The sequence below is a fragment of the Oryzias latipes genome, chromosome 3, assembly GCF_053564925.1.
Source record: "Oryzias latipes strain Hd-rR chromosome 3, Olatipes_Hd-rR_3.1".
NCBI classification, from domain to species: domain Eukaryota; kingdom Metazoa; phylum Chordata; class Actinopteri; order Beloniformes; family Adrianichthyidae; genus Oryzias; species Oryzias latipes.
In genome coordinates this window covers 15,147,419-15,170,249 of record NC_136239.1, presented here as the reverse complement: position 1 = coordinate 15,170,249, position 22,831 = coordinate 15,147,419, and the positions used below count along the sequence as shown (strand labels likewise).

The 22,831-nt window shown below is 39.3% G+C and overlaps 3 protein-coding genes across 4 annotated transcripts in view; 2 read left to right on the top strand and 1 right to left on the bottom strand.

The window, feature by feature from the left end:
* The window catches only part of coro2ba (coronin, actin binding protein, 2Ba), a 39,237-nt gene extending 33,733 nt beyond the window's left edge, over positions 1-5,504 (bottom strand). The window contains exon 1 of the mRNA XM_011488003.4: positions 5,066-5,504. Within this exon, the coding sequence (XP_011486305.1) occupies positions 5,066-5,080 (15 nt within the window). The 5' untranslated portion in view covers positions 5,081-5,504. The remainder of the gene's footprint in view (positions 1-5,065) is intronic.
* A 5,635-nt stretch (positions 5,505-11,139) lies between these two features.
* On the top strand, positions 11,140-13,031 carry LOC101167603 (uncharacterized). The gene is made up of 7 exons (XM_004066876.5): positions 11,140-11,463; positions 11,628-11,861; positions 11,946-12,083; positions 12,191-12,260; positions 12,349-12,467; positions 12,548-12,659; positions 12,763-13,031. Exons 1-7 carry the CDS (start codon positions 11,158-11,160, stop codon positions 12,954-12,956), a joined length of 1,173 nt encoding a protein of 390 aa, XP_004066924.3. The 5' UTR covers positions 11,140-11,157; the 3' UTR covers positions 12,957-13,031.
* Positions 13,032-15,112: 2,081 nt separating this feature from the next.
* On the top strand, positions 15,113-16,204 carry LOC101167351 (uncharacterized). Of its 2 annotated transcripts, none has more exons than XM_011487984.1 (3): positions 15,113-15,536; positions 15,645-15,781; positions 15,954-16,204. In XM_011487984.1, the coding sequence occupies exons 1-3, from the start codon at positions 15,332-15,334 to the stop codon at positions 15,993-15,995; spliced, it is 384 nt and encodes a 127-aa protein (XP_011486286.1). In that variant the 5' UTR covers positions 15,113-15,331; the 3' UTR covers positions 15,996-16,204. The 2 variants fall into 2 exon arrangements, with proteins under 2 accessions (XP_011486286.1, XP_004066923.1); XM_004066875.4 differs by having other exon boundaries at positions 15,151-15,536; positions 15,946-16,204.
* The last annotated feature ends 6,627 nt before the right edge of the window (positions 16,205-22,831 follow it).

Sequence of the window (22,831 nt, the reverse complement as noted above, 5' to 3'; positions counted from 1 at the left end):
TAGGGTTTATGGTGGGAGAGGTTCCACGACTGAGGAATTTAGGCAGTTTCTATTTAAACGTTTTTGCGTTTTTACATTGTTTTTCCTTCATTTAAGGGGACATTTGAAGTTATGATCAAAACAAAGTAAATGGGAAGAGATTAATGCAAATTTAGGTCTGTTTTAAGCCCCAGGAGTCTTGACAGCTTCACACTTGCCAGCAGAAGTTGCTCCATAAACACCCAGAAAATGACTTTCAGACATTTTTCCAACCACATATGTGCCTGACATCAGAGCACTTTGGGTCTGCCTCTTAATTGCAGATATGTAATTGCAAACACACTCAATACAGCTGGAATGCCCCTCTGAAATTGCTGGATTCATGTCTGTTACTTTAATGAAAAGCCTTTGCTGGAAAAAGAAATGTATTTGCGGGGAAGTAAAGACCAAATTTTAGATATAAAGAGAGAGTTGTTTTTATACAAAAATAATTTATCACATGCGCGTTCCAATTTTCATTAGAAAAAGTTATTTTTACTTGTGTTTTAGAGAAAAAAAACTCAATTTAAAGAGGCCAGTTGCTCCCCTCAATCTTTTGTTGGCCTGTCTCTTTTTCCCTCCCCATCGTTAAATCTTCCACATCGCCTTTTGTGAGGGATCTCACCAAAAACAAGTGAACTGTTTAAGGGGTTGTTTTATGAATTACACAGATGTGTGCGTGTTTTTAATCCTTAACCTGCCATTATACTTTTTGTTAATCACTACAATTTCATTCTAAGCTTCTGCAGAGGAAATCAAGGCCTGAATGAATCCAGTTTTTTGAAACAAATTCGTTTTCATCACAGAAGCCAGTGTGTTTCTCCCTCATGATGAACTGTTACCTAAACTGATGACAAAGTAACTCTGAGCAACAATCAACGCTGAACTGAGACTCTCCTGTACTTAAGGACTCTGAAATGGCCTGTGATGGAAGAAAGTGTAGGCTGAGTGGTTCTACAGTAATGTATAGATGCCGTTTGTTGTATGTATAAGCTGTAGGCTTTCCATTCACACACACTCACACACAGCGGAGTCAGAGATCCAAATACAGCTCACAAACCATGCAAACTAAAAAACTTCATAGTTTGTATTGGGAGTTTGCCGCCAATTTACCCATCATGCTTAGAGTGATTCAACTCAGGTCCCCCATCCTTATACTCACATACACAAAGGTAAACTCAGACAGAAGGTGATTATGTTTGCTGAACTTGTCATATGCTATTTTCCATTCAAACACAAACAAAACCAATTTTTCTGTCTTTCATAAATTATTATGGAACAAACAAAAAAAATACAGTTAAAAATCAAAGGGTCTGCGGTTCGATCCGCCGTTGTTCGTTGTTGTGTCCCTGGAGAAGACACTTCACCCAGTGCTGCTCTACTGGTGTGTGAATGTGTGTGAATGTCTCAGTGATGGTCAGAGCGACCCAAGGGGCAAACTGGCCACCACACCTTTGTCACTCTGTCACTCTGTCCCAGGGCAGCTGTGGCTACATCACAGCTTACCCTCCCCAAGTATGAATGAGGAGTGAATGAATAATCCAGTCCATTATTATTATTATTGTGCAACCAGTGAAAAGGCTACACAGTTCAGTTTAATGGACTAAGTGCCAATTATAATCTGTAAAATGGTTTTACAGATATGATCCTCTTTTAATAAACATGACTTAAAAATTCTGTAATTGTTGCTGAAATGAAGGTGTACAAAGTGTATTTTTGTCAAACATACTGAAGAAATGCAGGGCACTGTTTAGCTGAACTCAAAAAGAAGTGTAATCTAACAAAAAAGAATAAAATCAATTGCTCTTATATTTCTGGACTTCGGGTCCTTTTATTTTTTTGTTTTAAAATAATAACAATTATGCACAGACTTATGACTTATTAACAAAAACCATTGCCTGAAAATCTTTTTTAGAAAACTTTTTTGAAACGGTCCAAGTAAGACAACACCAGACGCTTACCAGTACTGGACTGGTAAGTACAGGACTTTATCGCCTGCTCTTAGAGTATTTTTGGTGTGGAAATGACTACATTTTGCTTGTGGGGATGAGATAACATCCTCAAACACTCATTACACAAATTATCATCAGTTTACATTTTTAACCAGTCTGAATCGGTGTTGCACAGCAGACAAATGAACTCCAGGCAATATATATTTTGAAAGGATTTGCATGCATGTGTGCATCCATAATGTCAGATTCTTACTTTTTATCCTTAAAATTACAGTTTGGTTCCAATTGCATGATGTAGAAACATCATGAAAGGGGATTTTTTTTTTTTTTAGCTTTGATCTATCCTAATATCATGCAGCTAGATGTATTTGTAGTTGTTGTTAATTGATCATCTAAATATAGCAGCTTTCTTCCCTTTCGGCAAAAATTGTCAGAGTGAAGCAGATGGCAAAGCAAACATCATAAATGGGTATTTATTCTAATCTAATTTTAATGTCTGCCATACAAGTTAAAAGGGACATTTGCCCCCGATCTATGTAGGATGTTTAGTAAGAACGTCAGGGCATGTGCTAGAGTTCTCCATGTGTGTGCTGAGGGGAAAAAGGGCTGTTTGGCCTCGTCAGCAGATAAGCTCACGTCCTGCATCCTTCCCAAGGTGACTCCTCTGCTGTTGGTATGCAGAGCCAGGCAAAGAGCTCCACTCTCCCTTTTTCGTGCTTTTCCACATTTCTAATCTTTTAGATTTCACTCTGTGATGTGCTTTTGGATCCAAGCTTACTATTTTCATCCAATTTCTACAGCTTTCACAAAGGGATCTCAACGGCAGTGAAGACAAATCTGTGGCTGCATTCATTAACATTTTGCACTTGTCTACTGTGAGATTTAGTTGGAACTCTGCGGCAACACGGGGACCTTTTCCTTTTTCAGTTGTCATAATGGTGATTCTCCACCTACACAGCAGCACTCTCAACTCCCACACAATCTCTCACAAAGGAGCAAAAATGGGCTTTGTCCTTAAATGTGTGTCATGTACCTGCTAATGGAAGTTATGGTGCGAATTTGAAGGGTTGTATCTCAATTAAGCATGTGTCCGTCCTGCGACTGCAGTGGGTCATCTATTTTAGTCTGAACTCTCTGCATGGGAGCAGGTGTGCCAGTTTCCTCTGTGTGTGTGTGTCTTCCTCACTCTCTTCTAATTGTTTAAGAGGATTTTATCTGGTGGCTGCACGTTGAGCTCAGACTGCAAAAACAAACACACTCTTAGGTGCACATGCAACCCTGATTTGCTAAGATATTGTTGAAAAATTGTACATTTAAAAAAAGTAACTGTTGTTAAAGTGTTTTCCATTTCTGTAAAGTTCCACTCCGATCATTTTTGATCTGTTGTAAAAGTGTTCCCAGTGTTTTTTTAATTATGATTGTGTCGTTTTTTTAGACAAAATCTAAAAACTTGTGTGGTGTTTTCTAGGTCAGACAGAGTTTCTTCAGAGCAGCAGTAGTTCATCAGAAATGAGCCTCTGAGTTGTGGGCGGGACTGTTGGTGTAGAGAAAGCCCTACCTCATTTCCCATCATCCCTTGGTTTATACTCTCCCCCGCTGGGTTACAGCCCCCCACAACCCTCAAAGTACCATTTCTGCAGCAACAAAAATGCAAAGCAATATTGGAGATATCCAGCCGTACAGTTTTTATTCAGATTTCACCTCAGACAAGGAAAACAAAGACGAAGATAGATCTATTTGTGTGCAAGTGGATGCATCAGAATGGAGCAGGGAGCTTACAGCCCTTCCAGCGTGTTCTCTGTGCAACAGTATTAGCCTTTTCAAATAGCAGTTTTCCTTCACAATGACTTTAATATAGAAATACTCAGAAACACAGTTTTTAGCTTCATTTTCTTAATATATGCCCTTCATCATCCAAAAAATGCCACAAGAATACGTTAAACACACCAAAAACACAAATTTAATTGTTATGGGTCTTTAACCCTACAATCCCTTTTGATGCAAATATGCATCAAAGCACTTTGTTTCCAAAACTATCTTAATTATGCATCTACTTAATTGATTTTTTTATTTTAATTGCTGGAATTAAATTTAAGATTTGAGGGATTATAGCATATAGAAGTTGCCAGTAGGATCTAGAAAAAAAATGCCCTAACTTGCCAATTTTTTCCTTACCTAAAAATCCATGAATTTCTTTCATTACCAAATCTGAAACTTTCAAATCCTGTTTTTATATAAAAAAATATTTAAAAAAAAAAGGTAACAGAAAAAAACACAGCAATATGGCTTTGAGATAAATTTTTCCCTATTGCAACACTCAGGAATTGTAAAAAAATACAAATAAAATCAGCAATGGCCTGACTGTTGTCACTTCATCAACCAAACGACAGAGCCAGAAACATTTGTCAATAATTCAAAGGTAAAAAGCTGCAATCATTTTTTCTAGGGTTTTATCACAAGTTTTGTTTTCCTGTCGTCCCTAGTATGGAATTTACACTGCAAAAATCAGCCCCTTAGAAATAAGTCTAAAATTCCTACCCCCTTAGTAGATTTCCTTTAAATTAGCAAAAATAAAATCTGCCAATGGGGTAAGATTAATGGTCTCACCAAGAATTCTTATTTTAAGAAAAAAAAAATCTCGTCACTACATATTTTTTCTTGAGATTATTTTGCTTTTTAAAAACTTTCTTAATGAGATTGATTTTCTTGCAAGAGAGTAAATAAGACTAGTTTTTTGAAAGAAGGGCCTTTTTACTTTCTTTAAATTCAGTCTTTGCTGTGTAACTTAATATTCAAACATTACAATACACTTGTTTTTTTTTTATCATATAACAGTTTTCCGTCCTCATTCCTACAAATTGTTGTTCTAAGTTGATAGTTAACTTGCACGCAAATTTTTCTGCACACCTTTTTCTTATCACATCCAGACAGTAACTGACTGGTGACGTGCAGCAACATCCAGATAGCCTGGCCTGGTGCAGGAACTTGACCAACGCGCAAAAAGTCACCTTCACCCATGAAAACATGTGAAATGCTTCTAAAATCATTCAGCCTGATCCAAACGCCAGCTGCTCTTTGATCAGAAGTGGTCTTACCTTTGTGACAGTCATGCAGAATCAGTGGGTGAGGAGCAGGCCGGTGTCCCCTTCAAGCAAAGAGCACTGCCGCAGGAGTGGCAAAGTGATGATGAGGAGAGGAAGGGCGGCTCTGCTGAGTATGCAGAGAGAAGGGGAGAGAAAGGGAGCAAAAAGAGGAGGGAACAGACAGGTTAGCGTGTCTGGCTCGCTGAGGGCGGACAGGCTGCTGCTGCTGCAGTGAAGTAATGGCTGGCAGGAGGCGTGCAGTCGGTTACTACAACAGGGAAAAGCTTGCAGCACGGATACACCCCTCCCTCCTCCTCCTCTTCTTCCTCCCCGTCAACTGCTCACACACACATGCAGTGATGTTGCAGTCAGGGTTTGTCTGTCCCTCCTTACATGATTAGACGACTGGATAATGCAGCTTATTGATGAGCAGAGAGGCTGCAGGAGCAGTGCTGCCTGGGACAGGAGGAGGCTGCAGAAAAAAGTGGGAGGGGGGGTAGAGTGTGTCGCAGTCTGTTCCTGGAGATCTCTGCAGGTCTTCTGGAGCAAAATGAAATAGTGGCTGTGACACAGACATCGGCAAGATGGCAATAATGCATTTATATTCACTGGTGTCCATGGATTACATGAAATCTTTCCACCTTTGTCATGGTAGGGAGAACACGTCAATGTAAGGGTGGGGTCATCTAAGATAGCACAAGGGTTAAAGAAAACTAAAGACAACGGAGCAAATCTATGATTAACATTTAAACTCTATGTTAACTTTTAATCATCATTAGTGATCTCACTGACAGCAAAGAACTGACTGACCTACGTCCAACTAAAGACAATTTGACTTCCATGGTTGGAATCTCTTTCACTCCATGTGAAAAGTTTGTTTTTGGTGTTTTTTAACGTGTCTTTAATTGAGGACATTAAGAAAAATTAAGATTAGAACTGTACTCAATTGTTGTGAACCAGGTGCAGACAAAAAAAATGCTGTTTAAAAAAGCTTGTAGCTATGAAGTGGAATCTTCAACAGCAAGTCACAGTCTCCCTGCCCCACTCCATGAACGTCTTTGTTTTCCTCGTCTGAGCTGGAATCTGGATCAAAACGGTACGGCTGGATTGCTCCAAACTACTAGCTGCATTGCAACTTTCTTGCACCTCATAATGTTAGGTTGGGGACGCGTGGTGCTGTAAACTAATGGAAGACAGTGTAAATAGAGGGATAACAGGAAGTGGATGTGGACCTACTAACAGTTAACTAACAGTTCCGTCAACTTTGAAGTAAACAAAACGTTTAAAAGGAATGGCAGAATAAATCAAAGATTCAATCAATGTTAAAACAGTGAGTCTCAAAGCACAGAAATTGATTTACCACAACCAGACAAAAGTTCAAATTTACCGTCTCATATTAAAAACGTGAAATATTTATCCTATTCTACAGTGTAGAATAGGCAGTGCTCTATTAATCATCTTTTCCTGGTTTTACTTGCCCCTCGTGCTAAAAGAAGAGCAAAATCGAAGTGTACTGGATTTTTTTAGGACATCTGGGGGGTCTCTGTTCCTGTTTAGCACAACATTTCCTGTGTCTTTGTGCATACTTTGGGATTGAAGAGAGTGCCTTTAAAAGTCAGGGGGAAGAATCGGCTTCTAACTGTCTATTCTGGTCTTGTAGTATTGATGTTTTTGGAAAAGAAAATCATGTAATTTCATTGTGTGATCTGGGTTTTTTTTGCCTTAAAAAAACTAAATATGTGTTTCATGCTTCAAAACTTTAGACACAAAAAGATCATACAGTCATTTGGTCTCAGTCATTTAAATAAAAAAAAATAAATAAAAAAAACCTCAACAGAAGCTGTCCACTATAGATGACAGTTTGCTGCCATCTAGTGGTTAACGTGTATAAGTACATACATTTCCCCTATCGGTTCATGTCTGTATGGCAACAAAAACTTCATACGTGTCCTGGAAAGACTTCTGGACAAAGGTGAGGGGCTGACACTAGCTTAAGGTATAGAAACCCCTCAACAGTTTGAAATGACACAAACACAGATGAGAATTGTGAGAGAGAAGGACACACAGTGTCAAGTATTCTCGGTCTTATTTGCAAAGTCAGGTTTTATACAGATTGAGCTAGACGAGCCTTCGTCGTTCCTAACAACTTTCAACAGACCCTTTGGGAGATTCAGGTGGTTGAGACTGCCATTTGGCATCAAATGCGCTCCTGAGATATTCCAACGCATCATGGATTAAATGCTAGAGGGCAATAGTGGAGCCACGGGTGTAATGGATGACATCCTCATAGCAGCGCCAACACTTGTAGAACACAACAAAAAACTAGAGCAGGTTGTGCGCCGAGCTACGAGTTACAACTTGAAGTTAACCCTTGTGCTATCTTAGATGACCCCACCCTTGTATTGACCTGTTCTCCCTACCATGACAAAGGTGGATAAAGGTGGAAAGATTTCATGTAATCCATGGACACCAGTGAAGATCACAAATCATTGAAGAAAAAAGGTTCAGAGCACTGTCTAGTGGGTCTAGATGACCCCACTCCCAAAGTTAAAGTGCCTAGGATTGCACAAGGGTTACACTTTAACAAATGCCACATTCGTCAATAGGCTGTGCCTTGTGTGGGACACTTAATAACAGCTGATGGGCTAAAACCAGACCCAGCGAAAACTGAAGCTGTTAGGCGCATGCCGCCCCCTACAGACGAGGAAGGTGTCCGACGATTCCTGGGATTTGTGACTTATCTGTTGAAGTTTGTTCCGAACTTCAGTGAATCCGACACGCCACTAAGGCAACTTACAAAAAGAGATGTGGGATTCATGTGGCAGCCAGCGCAGCAACAAGCCTTTGAGAAGCTCAAGGATATTTGCACCCAACCCCCTGAAATTTTCCCCTCCCCTGAAATTCTTCGATGTGTCGAAATACGATGTGTGGAAATATACTGTGACGCCAGCAGCACCGGTCTGGGTGCTGTGCTGGTACTCGGCTACCGGCGAGTAGCCTTTTCATCAAGATCAATAACAGATGCAGAGACGCGTTATGAGCAGATTGAAAAGGAAATGCTCTCCATTGTCCATGCCTTCACCAAGTTTCTCCACTATGTTTTGAGGAAACATGTCACAGTATTCAATGACCCCAAGCCACTCAAGGACATCTACAAAAAGCCGCTGCTGTCCACACCACTGCATATCCAAAGAATGCGCTTGCAACTTCAGTGGAATGACATCACAGTCAGATACAGAAGAGGCAAGGATATGGAACTGCCGGACACACTGTCTCGAGTTCAACTGTCAGACACACATCAGAGACAGAAGGTCTGGAGTGTGTCTCCATGATCAACTTTCTGTCTTTGAGTGAAGAGAAATACACTGAGCTGCAGACATGCAGACATGAACTGAGTCTTCTCCAACAGGTCATTCAGCATGGCTGGCTGTACAACAGACGACAGGGACCTACCCCTGTGCAGCCATACTGGGACTCAAGAAGTCAACTAGTGGTAACAGATGGCAACGTCTACAAAGGTGTGGTCCCCCCACCATGCAAAAAGACATGCTTTGGCTCTCATACACCAGTCCCACCTGGGAATGGTGAAAAGCAAGCAGCGTGCACGTGAAGTATTATACTGGCCAGGCATGAGCGCCTAGATTGAAAATATGATCAGAAAACTGCCCCAAGTGTTCTAAAGTGCAAAACCAATACCCCAAACTACCACTAATGCTAACTGAAACACCCGAACTACCCTTTGAAGTAGTTGATCTGTTTGAGTACGAGGATAAGCATTACATTGTACTTGTGAATTATTATTCTAAATGCACTGAAGCAGACAAACTAAAATATAAGTGCCTCCGCACTTTTGAGGCACTAAAACCTCAGTTTGGCAGGCATGGCATCCCTGCCATCCTAAAACCAGATTATGGTCCACAGAGTTCATCAGCAGAGTTCAAGGAGTTTTACCAAACTATAGAAACCAACACAAAATATCACACACTCCACACTCCAATAGTGAGGCGGAAAGGGCAGTACAAACTGTTAAAAGACTGATGTGGAGCAAAGCAACGGATAAATATCTTGCATTATTGGACAACCGGACAACACCACTCGAGTCTGCAGAGACTTAAGTCTGCAGGGACACCAGAAGCTAAGGAGGAGCAGTATGCAGTTGGCCCATCAGAGCTACCATCCTTACCCTCAGTGGTTCCCCACTGTTCTACACCACAAGGGAGCAAACCATATCGCATCAGATGAGGCAGAGCAGTGAAGCTTCCTGATAAAGTGGACTTGGCTACATCTAGTGCCAGGTTGTAGTCAGGAACAGATGTAATGCAGACGTGTGATGGAAGTGATGTGCTGGTAACCTCTCCTTCCTAGATTAGTTAATAGAAGCTGGAAAGTTTGTTTATGATGTATTGGGTTAAATTATTTCAAAAAAAAACTACAAGATGCACTAGGATTGCCATTTATTTTGTTATTGTGAACTGTTTTTGTTTTTATTTTATGACTGAGAAAAGGGGATGTAATGTTTGGTGAATTAAGCTATTGCTTTTGAAAATGTCCCTACTGTTATCTGTCGTGCTGAGTTAAGGCTGTCGTAAGCATAATAGTAAACTTTAGAGGAACAATTTTCCCTTTTTGTTGTTTTTCTGGTCAAATTAACATGTTTTTTACAGCGTTTCGTCTAAATTTGGACTATTTTTTAATTTTTAAATTTTTTAACTGTAGAATACAATACAAAAATACAACATTTATAAACATTCAATATAAGAAAAAAAGATAATTCTAAATACAAAACAACTTTGCTTTGATCTTTTTAAAATCTTAACCATTAGAGCCAAATTATGAGTACCGGTAATATAAAAAATGTTTAAACAAACAGGTATTCAATAATAACCAAATAAAGCAATCACAGAAGGAAATAAATAAGTAACTATAAAAATGGAAAAGAGGAAAAAAATAGAAAACATAAAAGTTAATTTATGACACTAATCCAAATTATTTAATGATGTTAATCGTTTTTGAGGCTTTGTATTTTTTGAAGCAGAAATGCATTTTAAATATTGCTGCAGTTCCAGTTTCAGTTGGAAGAATTCTGTTTTTTCATAGCAAATTTACTTTTGTTAAAATGAAATGTAAGCATGAATAACAACATTTTTTTAAAACAAAAGGAGGCATCACGATCTTTCTGTTCAAAATTATGAAAACCAAACATGATGTTTTTATAATAGAGTTGAAATTCAGCTAAAATAGAGTCCGTGATGTATTTGTGCATGTTTTTCCATAATTTGTACGTGAATTCACAAGACCAGAATAAATGAGAGCATGTTTCTGGTTTCTTCTTGTAGAAAGTACAACTGGTGTTTAAGTCAACTTTAAATTTGGATAAGTAATGCTTTGCTGGATAAATGAGATTTCTTTGACTTTGTTGGTTAAACATGATTTTTATGGTAAAGACCAGACTTCTTTCTATTCAATGTTATGTACAAAATTAGCCCGTCAAAAGTTGGACTCTTTTTTTTTTTCTAAATCAACTTTATTGCAAATTATGTCATTTTACAAGGATGTACTTTTAGGTATAAAAAACACAACTGCAAATATCAAATACACATCTGTAACAAACAGAAGAACAAGAATAGGGATAGAAAAAAGCCAGGGGGCTAAACTCTACGAGAAAATACTGAAACTATCACATACAGACAATGTTCTGATTGCTTTTTGCTTCTCTGAATTTCAAATACTGTTGATATACTGATTTAATTCAGAAAGGAATACAGTGAAACAAGGTTTTCTACCAGATAATTTACATTTATGAACATGGAATTTACCCAAAATTAGTAAAAGATTTTTAAAAAAAGCAGCTTTTGCACATTTTTTGATATTAGACCCAACAAAACATCTTTACAAAATAAGACAAAACAAGAATCAATTTCATCATTAATAAAATCACACATCTTCTGCCAAAACACCTTAACTTTGGAAGACAAAAGTTGGACTCAATCGTTCCTCCGCAAATCCATGTGACGTCATCAGCGTCACGTGGAGGACGGAGAACCTTCATCGTAAGGTTTTTAAACGATAACAAGAACATTTCGAGTTGTTTATTTTCCGGATCCATGGTCACCATGACAACAGTGTCTTCTAAACCCTTGCAAATGTTGGAAAGTCTTCATTCCGTCGAGCGACCACTTAGTGCCAACACGACTGAGCTGAACTTGACTGTTTTTTTGGCGACAAGATCGACTCTTTCCATGATGAAAGGTGACATGAATTCTTGTTTGAAAGATCTGCAGAGCCAGGTGGAAATTCTGCAGCAACAGCTGACTGAGTCCAGGACTGAGAACAAGCTCCTCAAAAAAGACCTTAAAACCCAAAGAATGGAGGTGTGGCACTACCAGGATGAAAACGTCGACCTGATTGAGGTATGCTGGAAGAGATTCATCTTGATGCAGGCCTTTTTTCTCTGTATTCTATCCACCTGACCCAGCAGAAAGCTGAAGTTCCCCCAATTTCTCCAATTGAAACATCACACTATCTTCTCAGCATTCCCAGTATTCTGACTTTTTTCTTTTTTATATGTTGTCAGGTAACCAGCAAGCAGAAGAGGAAGATCAAAACTTTGAAAAAGTTGCTTGAAGAAACCTCTGGTTGTCGTGACAACTTGGCAAAGCAGCTCCAAGAGACGGGAGAGCGGCTGGACAACACACAGAACAACCTCCAACATAGGGAGCAGCCCAGCCAGATGGAGAAGCTGGAGGAGCTCACAGAGAAACTGGATGAGACCACCATGGAGCTGAAGGAGAAGAACTGGAAGATAGAGGTGAGGAAGAAGAGATGTGATGGAGGGGGATCAGGTGGAATAATGATTTTATTGCTGTACTAATCCATGCATTCACATCTGCAGTTGTTGGAGGAAATGCTTGAAATCAACAAAATCCTGAACGACTTTCAACAATTGAAGCATGAAGCAGAGACCTTTCTACTCAGATTTGATTCTGCTAAATTGCATGAGCAAATCGATCAGCAGAGCAGAGACATCAAGGTAAACCCGAGAGTTTCTGACTGTTCCAATTCTCAGCCTTTCACTGACAGACAGACATGACAAGTCTCTGTAATTCATTTGGACTTTTTTTGTTTTCTCTAAAACAGAAAAAGCAGAAAAAACTTGAGAAGATTAAGATTTCCTCCAGAAAGTTCTCTGGAGAAACTTGCAAAAAAGGTGCCCAACTAATCTAATTTACTGTAGCATCAGAAATGTCTTATTTCTGATCAGTGGTCTAAGACTTGTACTCCATTTCCAATTTTAGCAAACAAGATGGTGCAGACGGATGGAGATGACCTCATCCCACAGTCTGCATCACGCAAGTCCAAGCGAGTCCGCTTTGCAGCTGAAACCAGCAAACATCAACGAAGCACCGTTACCACGGTAATAGGAATACAGTAATGGTTGATGTAAATGTTTCCTATAGTTACTTTACTGGTGGTTTAAACATTTTTTGGTTTCAGTTTTGTGACAGACCAGTGGAGGGCTCCTTTCCTCCAGAAAAACGCCTGGACAAGATCAATCCAGCTGATCTATTGAAGGAAAAGCTCCAAGAAGATCCTCAGGAGTTTGCAGGTAAGCTTTAGTGATTAGCAATTCCTAATCACAGCAATTCTGTGGAAAATATGAACACGTTACCCACATTGAAAGATGCTGAGATGGAGGTGTTTGTTGTTAGAGTCTTCAAAGAGCAGCCATGTTGGCAGGAGCCCCAAGCGCCGGATCAGGAGGCACTATACACCTAAAAACAACGCTCCTCAAAATCCACCAGAGCCAGAGCCAAGCTGGTTGAAAGAACCATCAGGGAGACTGAGGACATTTTTCAACCACCTCAAGAGGCTCCCTGAATACATTGTGAAGACTGTGAACTAGAACTATAAATAATTATGTGTAAATATTTCAAACTGTAAGTATAAAATCTGTAAAAAGTTCCAACTGTTGGAAATACATCTTTGTGATCATTTTATTTGTTATGGCCATTCATTTTGCTGTTCTCATTGGTCCCCTTCCAAAATCTCCTGCCCCCGTCTCGCCCTCCCATACAAAATGTTCTAACTCGCCCCTGAGTCCATCCCACATTTTCAATAGGAGTCAAGTCAGGGCTTTGTGCAGGCCAATCAAAAACGTTCAGCGTGGTCTTCTGAAGGTAGTTCTTCATCAGGAGCGCCCTTTGTTTTAGATCGCTGTCATGTTGGAAGACAAAGTGACGACACTAACATTCCCCCTCCTGGTGATAAATACATTTAGAATTTGAAACAAATACATACATAAAGTCTGGTTCTAGTGGGCAAATATTTCTGCAGCCACAGGCTGAACTCCATGGATGACAGTTTGCTGCCATCTAGTGGTGAAACTGTATAAGTACATACATTTCCCCCCTTTACAACGGTTAAATATTTTTAGATCTTGTAAAATTATTTCACAGGGACCAAAAGGAAAGTTAAATACTTTGATTTTTATTTTCAAAATGAGTGAAGGTTAAAATAATTTCATGTTTTATTTTTAACCTTGACTTACAGGGAAAAAAACAACAACAACAAGTCAACAGCAAACTACCTCCTTTTTTCGACAACTGCAGAAAGAATGACAAAAACAAACCATATAAGCTGAACAACCTGAAATTGCTGCAATGAAAAAAATAAACACCAGGTTAAGTGGTTACAAATAATGATTCTATTTTGCATTAAAAAAATATTCAAAACAATTTTTTTAAAGTCATAAATGGCGTTTAACAGGATTACTTGGGTTATCTTCTTTATCTTTGTCCTACATTTGTTTTTCTACCGTTTGTTTCAATTAATAAATAAAAGAATGATAATGAGGATTTTCTTTGGTTCTAATAGTATTAACTTAGAGATGTCATTTAGAAATGCGTGATTAAGAAAGTAAACAAAAATAAACCAAGTTTATTTGTCATTTCAAAGATCTTAGGCTTAATGTGTCCATCATTAGCTACATGTCCAGGAAATAATAGAAAACACTGAAAAAATGTCAAGTAGTTTTGTCAACAAGTAGAATCCATCATAATACTGATAACTAAAGGGTTACTAGTAGAAATTCTCAACTACTTCAACAACTTACATCATATAGTGGAGTTTAGCTTTGGGTCCTTATGGTTCTACAGTTTTGAGAAGAATGTGTTCATTTGAAGCAGAAGTGTCACTAAACAGTGTCTTGATGGTGCAGCCCAGTCATCAAAAACTATTCCACATCCATTTAGTCAACAGACCAGGGTTTTATCAGGTAAACAAGCTCAGTGAAAAAAAATCAACCTTCCATTACGACCATCTGTAGCAACAAAATAATGCTTTGACCCAGTTTGGAAGCTTTAGTACAATGACTTATTTAGAATAAAAACTATTGTCTGTACAAAAGTAATATATTAAATATTGCGGGTCATCTGCCTGAAGCTGCCCTGTCCCAAGTGTGAACCAGTTCTTTTCCTTCCCGTCTCAGTGTTTTGTCTGCAGAAAAATATCTCAATATTGGACCTCTTGCAAGGCTGAAGTAAGCTCTGTCATCCAGGTGGAATACATATCAACAGAGACATGTTACCTGAACACTGTTGACTTTTGACTCAGAAGGAAGAGACCAATGAAGCGCAAGATGTATCTTCTAAATTCAGGAGCAAATAGATCAGCTGAGCAGAGACATCAGCCAAAGAGTTTCTGACTGTTCCATCCTCAGCCTTTCACTGACAGACAGATAAAATTCTTAATAAGCCAAACAAGCCAGTCTTTTAAACAGCTCATTGAAATGAACTGATCCAAAAGCTTCAGGTCCCAGAAACCCAATCTCTAGTGGGCGGGGCATGCCAGGTAGGTGTATATCAGGTAGGGGCGTGGTCATTGTCATTTCCAGAGTCATTATTGTATTTATCTGGATTAATATTCATTCTTGGATTATGTTGATGGTTCAGACTGATGGCTGTCACTTCACAGGAACTTCTTTTTATGGCCTTCCGGTCAAATAAACTTTGAGTTAAAATAAGTTGGACTCAATCGTCCCCCCCCCCTCAACCAAGTGACGTCATCGGCATCACGTGGAGGACGTCGGAAGCTTTATCGACATAAAAATGAATAAACCTTTATCGACAGGTTTTAAATGATAACATGAAACACTTTTGACAACATGACAACAGCGTCTTCTAAAACCTTTCAAACGTTGGGAAATCTTCATTCCGTCTAGCGACCAGTTAGTGTCAACATCACTTTGCTGAACTTGACAGGTTTTTTTGCGACATCAACATGATGGAAAGTGGCACGAAGAAGGAGACCCGGGTGGACCAGCTCCCTGTACGCCAGCTGGAGGAGGAGGAAGATGTTTACAGCACGGACAGATCCGGTTGGTCCAGTTCTTCCTCCTCTTACCGGGATCCTTGTGAAGAGAGCCCTGATGACGTGTCTCAACGTTTAATCATCCCTGAAAGGAGCCCAGCTGGACCTACAAGAGGTATTATTTCTGGAGCATTTGGATTATTTTGATGCGGGAAAACAACAATGGGCTGAACTTTATGAAAGTAAAATGTGAATGGATTTGACATGAATTCTTTTTTGAAAGATCTGCAGAGGCAGGTGGAAATTCTGCAGCAACAGCTGACTGAGTCCAGGACTGAGAACAAGCTCCTGAAAGAGGACCTTGAAATCCAAAGGATGGAGCTGCAGTACTACCAGGACGAAAACGTCCACCTGATTAAGGTATGGTTGAAGAGATTCATCTTGATGCAGTTCTTTTATTCTCTGTCTCTATCCACCTGACCCAGCAGAAAGCTGAAGTTCCCCCAATTTCTCCAATTGAAATATCACACTATATTCTCAGCATTCCCAGTATTCTAAATTTTTTCTTTTTTATATGTTGTGAGGTAACCAGCAAGCAGAAGATGGAGATCAAAACTTTGAAAAAGTTGCTTGAAGAAACCTCTGGTTGCCGTGACAACTTGGCAAAGCACCTCCAAGAGAGGGGAAAGCGGCTGGACACCACACAGAACAACCTCCAACAGCTGCATGGGAGCAGCCCAGCAGGATGGAGAGTCATCAGGAGTGTTTTATCTATGATCAGCATTCTAAGATCATCATTTATTATATGAAACAAATAAATAAATAAATTCTGCCTAAAATATCCGCACTGTTGTTCAAGCATTTTGCATTTTAGAACTTCCAGCACCTAAAGGCTCAAATCCCTGAAACCTAAGTAAAGCTTAAATGAACAGAGGACTTCCTATGGATAGTTTCTGACTCAGAATCAAAAAATATATACATTTAATATTTCCAGCCTCTGAGATTTCCATGTTTTGAAATATGGCATTCCATTTTCACAGTAAAAAGAGAGAATTGGTTCATCAAATATAGACGTTCATCAATACAAATACAAGAAAGCTAACTTGGAGCTACTGTAACTAATGGTCTGACCAAAAACTAAAAATAAAATATTAATAATAATGATGTTAGGAATTTGGAGAAATTTGAACTATCGTAACAAATCAATGTATTGAAATCAGTAAAGGTAATTTCTATTCTAGTCTGTATTTCCTTTAACTTATTTCAAGTGACAAACAATGGCTACATTCACATCTGCACACTTAAGATGCCAAGTACTTGGAAGTACGTGAAAAAAAAAACAATGGCATGCTTGCTACACATGACTCATTAAAGATGCATTCTGGTGAAAATTGTGTTTTTTGTTTTTTTAACAGGTTCTTGTAGCATTTTTCTTATGGTGGATGACATACATGAAGAAAATGAAGCTTAAAGTGCTGCTCTCATCAGTTTCGATGCATCCACTTGTAGACAACTACATCCAAGTTGGTCTTTGTTTTCCTTGTCTAAGCTGGCATTGCTCGCCATGAATAATTTTAACCGTCAAATGAAAAAGGCAAGATCAGACTACTTCTCACAATTAATTAATACCAATAGAAATAATCCCAGGGTACTTTTTAAGGTCATTAATCAGCTAAGTGAAGCCCCACATACTAGCAATTTACCGACTTCCCCAGTAATCTGTGAGCAATTTGCAAATCATTTTATTAACAAAATTTCTAACATTAGGTCTCAGATATCCATTACCAAATCTCTGTCACCTCCTTTTCTGCCAACTCCACCTGCAAGACCCACAGTGATCTTTGAAGACTTTCAGGCAATCTCCCCCAACACTCTTTCTGAGATTGTTTATAAAATGAAACCATGCCATTGCTCTCTGGACATTATGCCAGTTAGATTTTTTAAAGAAATATATGGATCTGTTAGCTCCTACATACTGTTCTTAATGAACACATCTCTTTCAACTTGCACAGTCCCAGATGATTTTAAGGCTGCTATGATTCAGCCACTATTGAAAAAACCCTCCCTGGACCCAAGTTGCTTTGAGCATTACAGACCAATTTCAAAACTACCTTTTTTGGCTAAGATCCTGGAAAAGCTAGTAGCTGAGCAGGTAATTTCCTTTTTAAATAAAAATAGATTATTTGAGACCCTTCAATCTGGGTTTAAGGCCAACCACAGCACAGAGACTGTCTTGCTGAGAGTAATGAATGACCTTTTAATGGCTGCAGACTCAGGAAAAATATCGATTTTAGTTCTTTTAGATCTCAGTGCAGCATTTGATACAGTGGACCACTCCATTTTATTATAACGTTTAAAATCTTGGGTTGGGTTTTCTGGCACAGTTTTTAACTGGTTTTATTCTTATTTATCGGACAGGTTTTTTAATGTTTTCATCGGCAATTTTTGCTCATCCAAGGTGAAAATGACATGTGGCGTTCCCCAGGGTTCGGTACTGGGACCTCTGCTATTTTCAATTTACATGTTACCACTGGGGGAGATAATACGCCAACATAACCTTAATTTTCATTTTTATGCCGATGATACGCAACTGTACTTATCTTTTAAACCTGGTGACCTTGGTCTTTTAAATAATCTCAATAGCTGCATTGCTGATATTAAAACCTGGATGGCCCAAAATTTTCTGCAGTTGAACATGGACAAAACTGATGTGATTATTTTTGGTTCAGTTGAGGCCCGACATGGTGTGGCTTCGAAATTGGAGTCTCTATCGAACAATGTTTCTTCAAGCTGCAGAAATCTGGGGGTGATTTTTGATACTGATCTTAATCTGGAGACACATGTTAAATCAGTGGTCAAATCTTGTTTCTGGCAACTACATAGGTTATACAGGATAACCCCCCTCCTATCAAAAAAATGTCTTGAGATGGTGATTCATGCTTTCATTTTTTCCCGTTTGGACTATTGTAACGCACTCTACACATGCCTTTCACAGCAGAGTGTGTATCAACTCCAGTTAGTCCAAAATGCTGCCGCCAGACTCATAACTGGAACCAGAATGAGAGACCACATCACTCCAGTTTTAGCGTCTTTGCACTGGCTCCCAGTCCGTTTTAGAATAGATTTTAAGATTTTATTGATTGCTTTTAAAGCACTCTGTGGTCTGGCCCCTAAATATATAGCCGATCTCCTCACTCCTTACGTACCTGGTCGCAATCTTAGATCTTTGGCAAAAGGCCTTTTAACACTCCCACAATCTAGATTGAAGACCAGGGGAGATAGGGCCTTTGCTGTAAGAGCCCCAACACTCTGGAACAGTCTCCCTGAAGAGATCAGGCTCGCTGGGTCCCTACCAGTATTTAAATCTCTTTTAAAAACTTACCTCTTCAGGTGTGCTTTTAATGATTTTATTGGTTCTTAAATCTAAACATTGTATTTTATTGATTTTATTGATTTTACTGATTTATCTATTTTATTGATTCTAACCACTATCACCATCTCATATGTGTGCTGGTTTTATTTCTCCATACTGGAAACTGTTTTTAACACTGATTTTGTCTCATATTAACTGTACAGCACTTTGTAATCTGGATTTCGAAAAGTGCTATATAAATAAAGTTTATTATTATTATTATTATGGCCCGCAGCAGTCATAGACTGCAAGGACCATATTGTAACTGGTACGAGGGTCGAACACTCAAAAAGTCCAAAACGTCAAAAAAACGCGTCAAAACGCCAAAAAATGGGGTCAAAAGTCGCCCAAAGCACAAAACAACACGACAATTGTGTAACGCAACAAAAATACACACACACACGCACAACACCAACGCAAAAACGTAAAAATTGTAGTCGCAAAAATGACGACAAAAGCACAAAAAAGCCCAAAAAAGCCCTCAAAAGACGGGTTTAAAGCCAAACAGACATGCCCAGCCTATAGTAAAAGACAGGCCGCATTGAAATACATAGGCCACCTGACTGCAAAAACTTCTATATTGTTTCTGCTTCGTTTCATTATTATTATTATTCTTCTTGCACACTAACGGCGTCTTTGAGCTTAATTTTGACCCCCGCCACATACCCGAAAACTCACCAAAATTGGCACACATCTGGGATAAATTGAAAATGAATTTTCGGCAAAGAGAACGTCACCCCCCCGAAGTCGATGACATCACAGCGAGCGTTCCCGTAAAAAAAATGAATGGGCCGAAAATCGCTTATGGGGCCAAAAAAAAATATTTCAAATTAGAGCAACGAAACCAAAACACGCGTGTTGGAGATATCCCATAGAAGTTCTGAAATCATTATGGGATGGCCACACGACCTACGGCTTGGCGGCCATTTTGTGGCGAACTCAGAGAAATGGCGATTTTCGTGTTTTTTCACAATATGGGAAAACGACACTTTTGTTCAAGCGATTTTCACGAAATTGCACACACATGCCACAAACACGATTCTACAACTACCAAAGAAGTTTTGTTGACCTTTGACCTTGGCAAGGGGCGGCCATCTTGAATTTTCATAAAAAAGCACCTTTAGTAACGGATACAAACGAAAACTCGTCCTAGGGATTTTTATCAATCTTTTTGAAACTTCTCGGGCATCAATGGCAAGCTACTGTGGACAAAATGTTGGAATTAGAAGTTGTAGAATTTGAAACGCGTGCGCGTGGCGAATTCGCAACCGTCGCCATTTTAGCTAGCTCGCACATATTTTATCGGAATAGCCTGAAAATGAAATATGCGATACCCTGGCCCACACTGAACAAAATGATGTCACACAAGACAAAATCCATTAAGGAATGTGTCCGTGGTAAACAAAAAACGATCGCAAAAAAAAGTGCTGACTCGGCTAAAAAAAAAAATTTCGGATTTTTTTTTTAAGAATCGGCTAGCGAAACCCAGATAACTTTGTCGGGTATATCCAAAGAAAGTTTTGAAATCATTACGTGATGGCAACACGACCTACGGTTTGGCGGCCATTTTGTGCCAAAATCGGCCATTTTGAGTTTTTCGCGTTTTTACACAATATGGAAAAAGGAACTTTTTTTTGAGCGATTTTCACGAAATTTGACTCGCATGTCCGTAGCATAAGTCTACAATTACCTCTGGAGTTTTGTCGACCTTTGACCTCAGGAAAAGGCGGCCATCTTGAATTTTCGATAAATATTACCTTTATTGGCAGATTCAAACGTAAACTTGTCGTTGGAATTTTCAACGATTGTCTCGAAACTTTTTGGGCATCAATGACAAGCTACTGTGGAAAAAATGTTGGAATTAGAAGTTGTAGATTTTGAATGGCGTGCGTGTGGCAAGCTAGCAAAGTGGCGCAGTGTTATAACTCCCATGCATTTTAATACAATACAATGAAAATTGAATGCATGCATTCATGCCTGAAACTGAATACATTGAAAAACACTGGATATGGACATATAAGGAATATGGGCGTGGTTAGCATAAAACCACTGTTGCTAAGGACGACAAAAAGTTTACTTTTACCGATTTGTCCGAAACTGACGTCAATCTGTTCGTCCTCCCGAGGGGACCAAAACATAAAATGGTTGCTATGGAGATAAAATCAACAGAGAAGGCGCCATTTTGGAAAAAGTGGGTTTTTTATCAACTTATGACATATAGCTCTCACCAATGGAGGAATGTGTTTTTCTGAGTCAGTTGATGATGCTGATCGCAATGCTAGCACTTTTAGCCACATTAGCATAGCTAGCATAGTTAGCATAATTAGCATTTTTAGTAATGTGTTTTTCTGAGTAAGTTGATGATGCTGATCGCTATGCTAGCACTTTTAGCCACATTAGCATAGCTAGCATAGTTAGCATAATTAGCATTTTAGGTAATGTGTTTTTCTGAGTCAGTTGATGATGCTGATCGCTATGCTAGCACTTTTAGCCACATTAGCATAGCTAGCATTGTTAGCATAATTAGCATTTTAGGTAATGTGTTTTTCTGAGTCAGTTGATGATGCTGATCACAATGCTAGTACTTTTAGCCACATTACTATAGCTAGCATAGTTAGCATAATTAGCATATGCAGTTTTGACTAGCCATTATCAAAAGTTTGCGGTGAGGGCGGTGGTGCGTAGAGTTGGGCGTGGAAGGCGGGTTGCGTCTGCGGGCCATACAACGCCGCTTGCGGCTTTAATTATGGCCCGCAGCAGTCATAGACTGCAAGGACCATATTGTAACTGGTACGAGGGTCGAACACTCAAAAAGTCCAAAACGTCGAAAAAACGCGTCAAAACGCCAAAAAATGGAGTCAAAAGTCACCCAAAGCACACAACGACACGACAATTGTGTAACGGAACAAAAATAAACACACACACGCACAACACCCCCGCACAAACGACAAAATTGTAGTCGCAAAAATGACGACAAAAACACAAAAAAGCCCCAAAAAGCCCTCAAAAGACGGGTTTAAAGCCAAAAAGACATGCCCAGCCTATAGTAAAAGACAGGCCGCATTGAAATACATAGGCCACCTGACTGCAAAAACTTCTATATTGTTTCTGCTTCGTTTCATTATTATTATGGCCCGCAGCAGTCATAGACTGCAAGGACCATATTGTAACTGGTACGAGGGTCGAACACTCAAAAAGTCCAAAACGTCAAAAAAACGCGTCAAAACGCCAAAAAATGGGGTCAAAAGTCGCCCAAAGCACAAAACGACACGACAATTGTGTAACACAACAAAAATACACACACACACGCACAACACCAACGCACAAACGTCAAAATTGTAGTCGCAAAAATGACGACAAAAAACCAAAAAAGCCCCAAAAAGCCCTCAAAGAACGGGTTTAAAGCCAAAAAGACATGCCCAGCCTATAGTAAAAGACAGGCCGCATTGAAATACATGGGAAATCCTAACCGCAAAAACTTCTATATTGTTTCTGCTTCGTTTCATTATTATTATTCTTCTTGCACACTAACGGCGTCTTTGAGCTTAATTTTGACCCCCGCCACATACCCGAAAACTCACCAAAATTGGCACACATCTGGGATAAATTGAAAATGAATTTTCGGCAAAGAGAACGTCACCCCCCCGAAGTCGATGACATCACAGCGAGCGTTCCCGTAAAAAAAATGAATGGGCCGAAAATCGCTTATGGGGCCAAAAAAAAATATTTCAAATTAGAGCAACGAAACCAAAACACGTGTGTTGGAGATATCCCAAAGAAGTTCTGAAATCATTATGGGATGGCCACACGACCTACGGCTTGGCGGCCATTTTGTGGCGAACTCAGAGAAATGGCGATTTTCGTGTTTTTTCACAATATGGGAAAACGACACTTTTGTTCAAGCGATTTTCACGAAATTGCACACACATGCCACAAACACGATTCTACAACTACCAAAGAAGTTTTGTTGACCTTTGACCTTGGCAAGGGGCGGCCATCTTGAATTTTCATAAAAAAGCACCTTTAGTAACGGATACAAACGAAAACTCGTCCTAGGG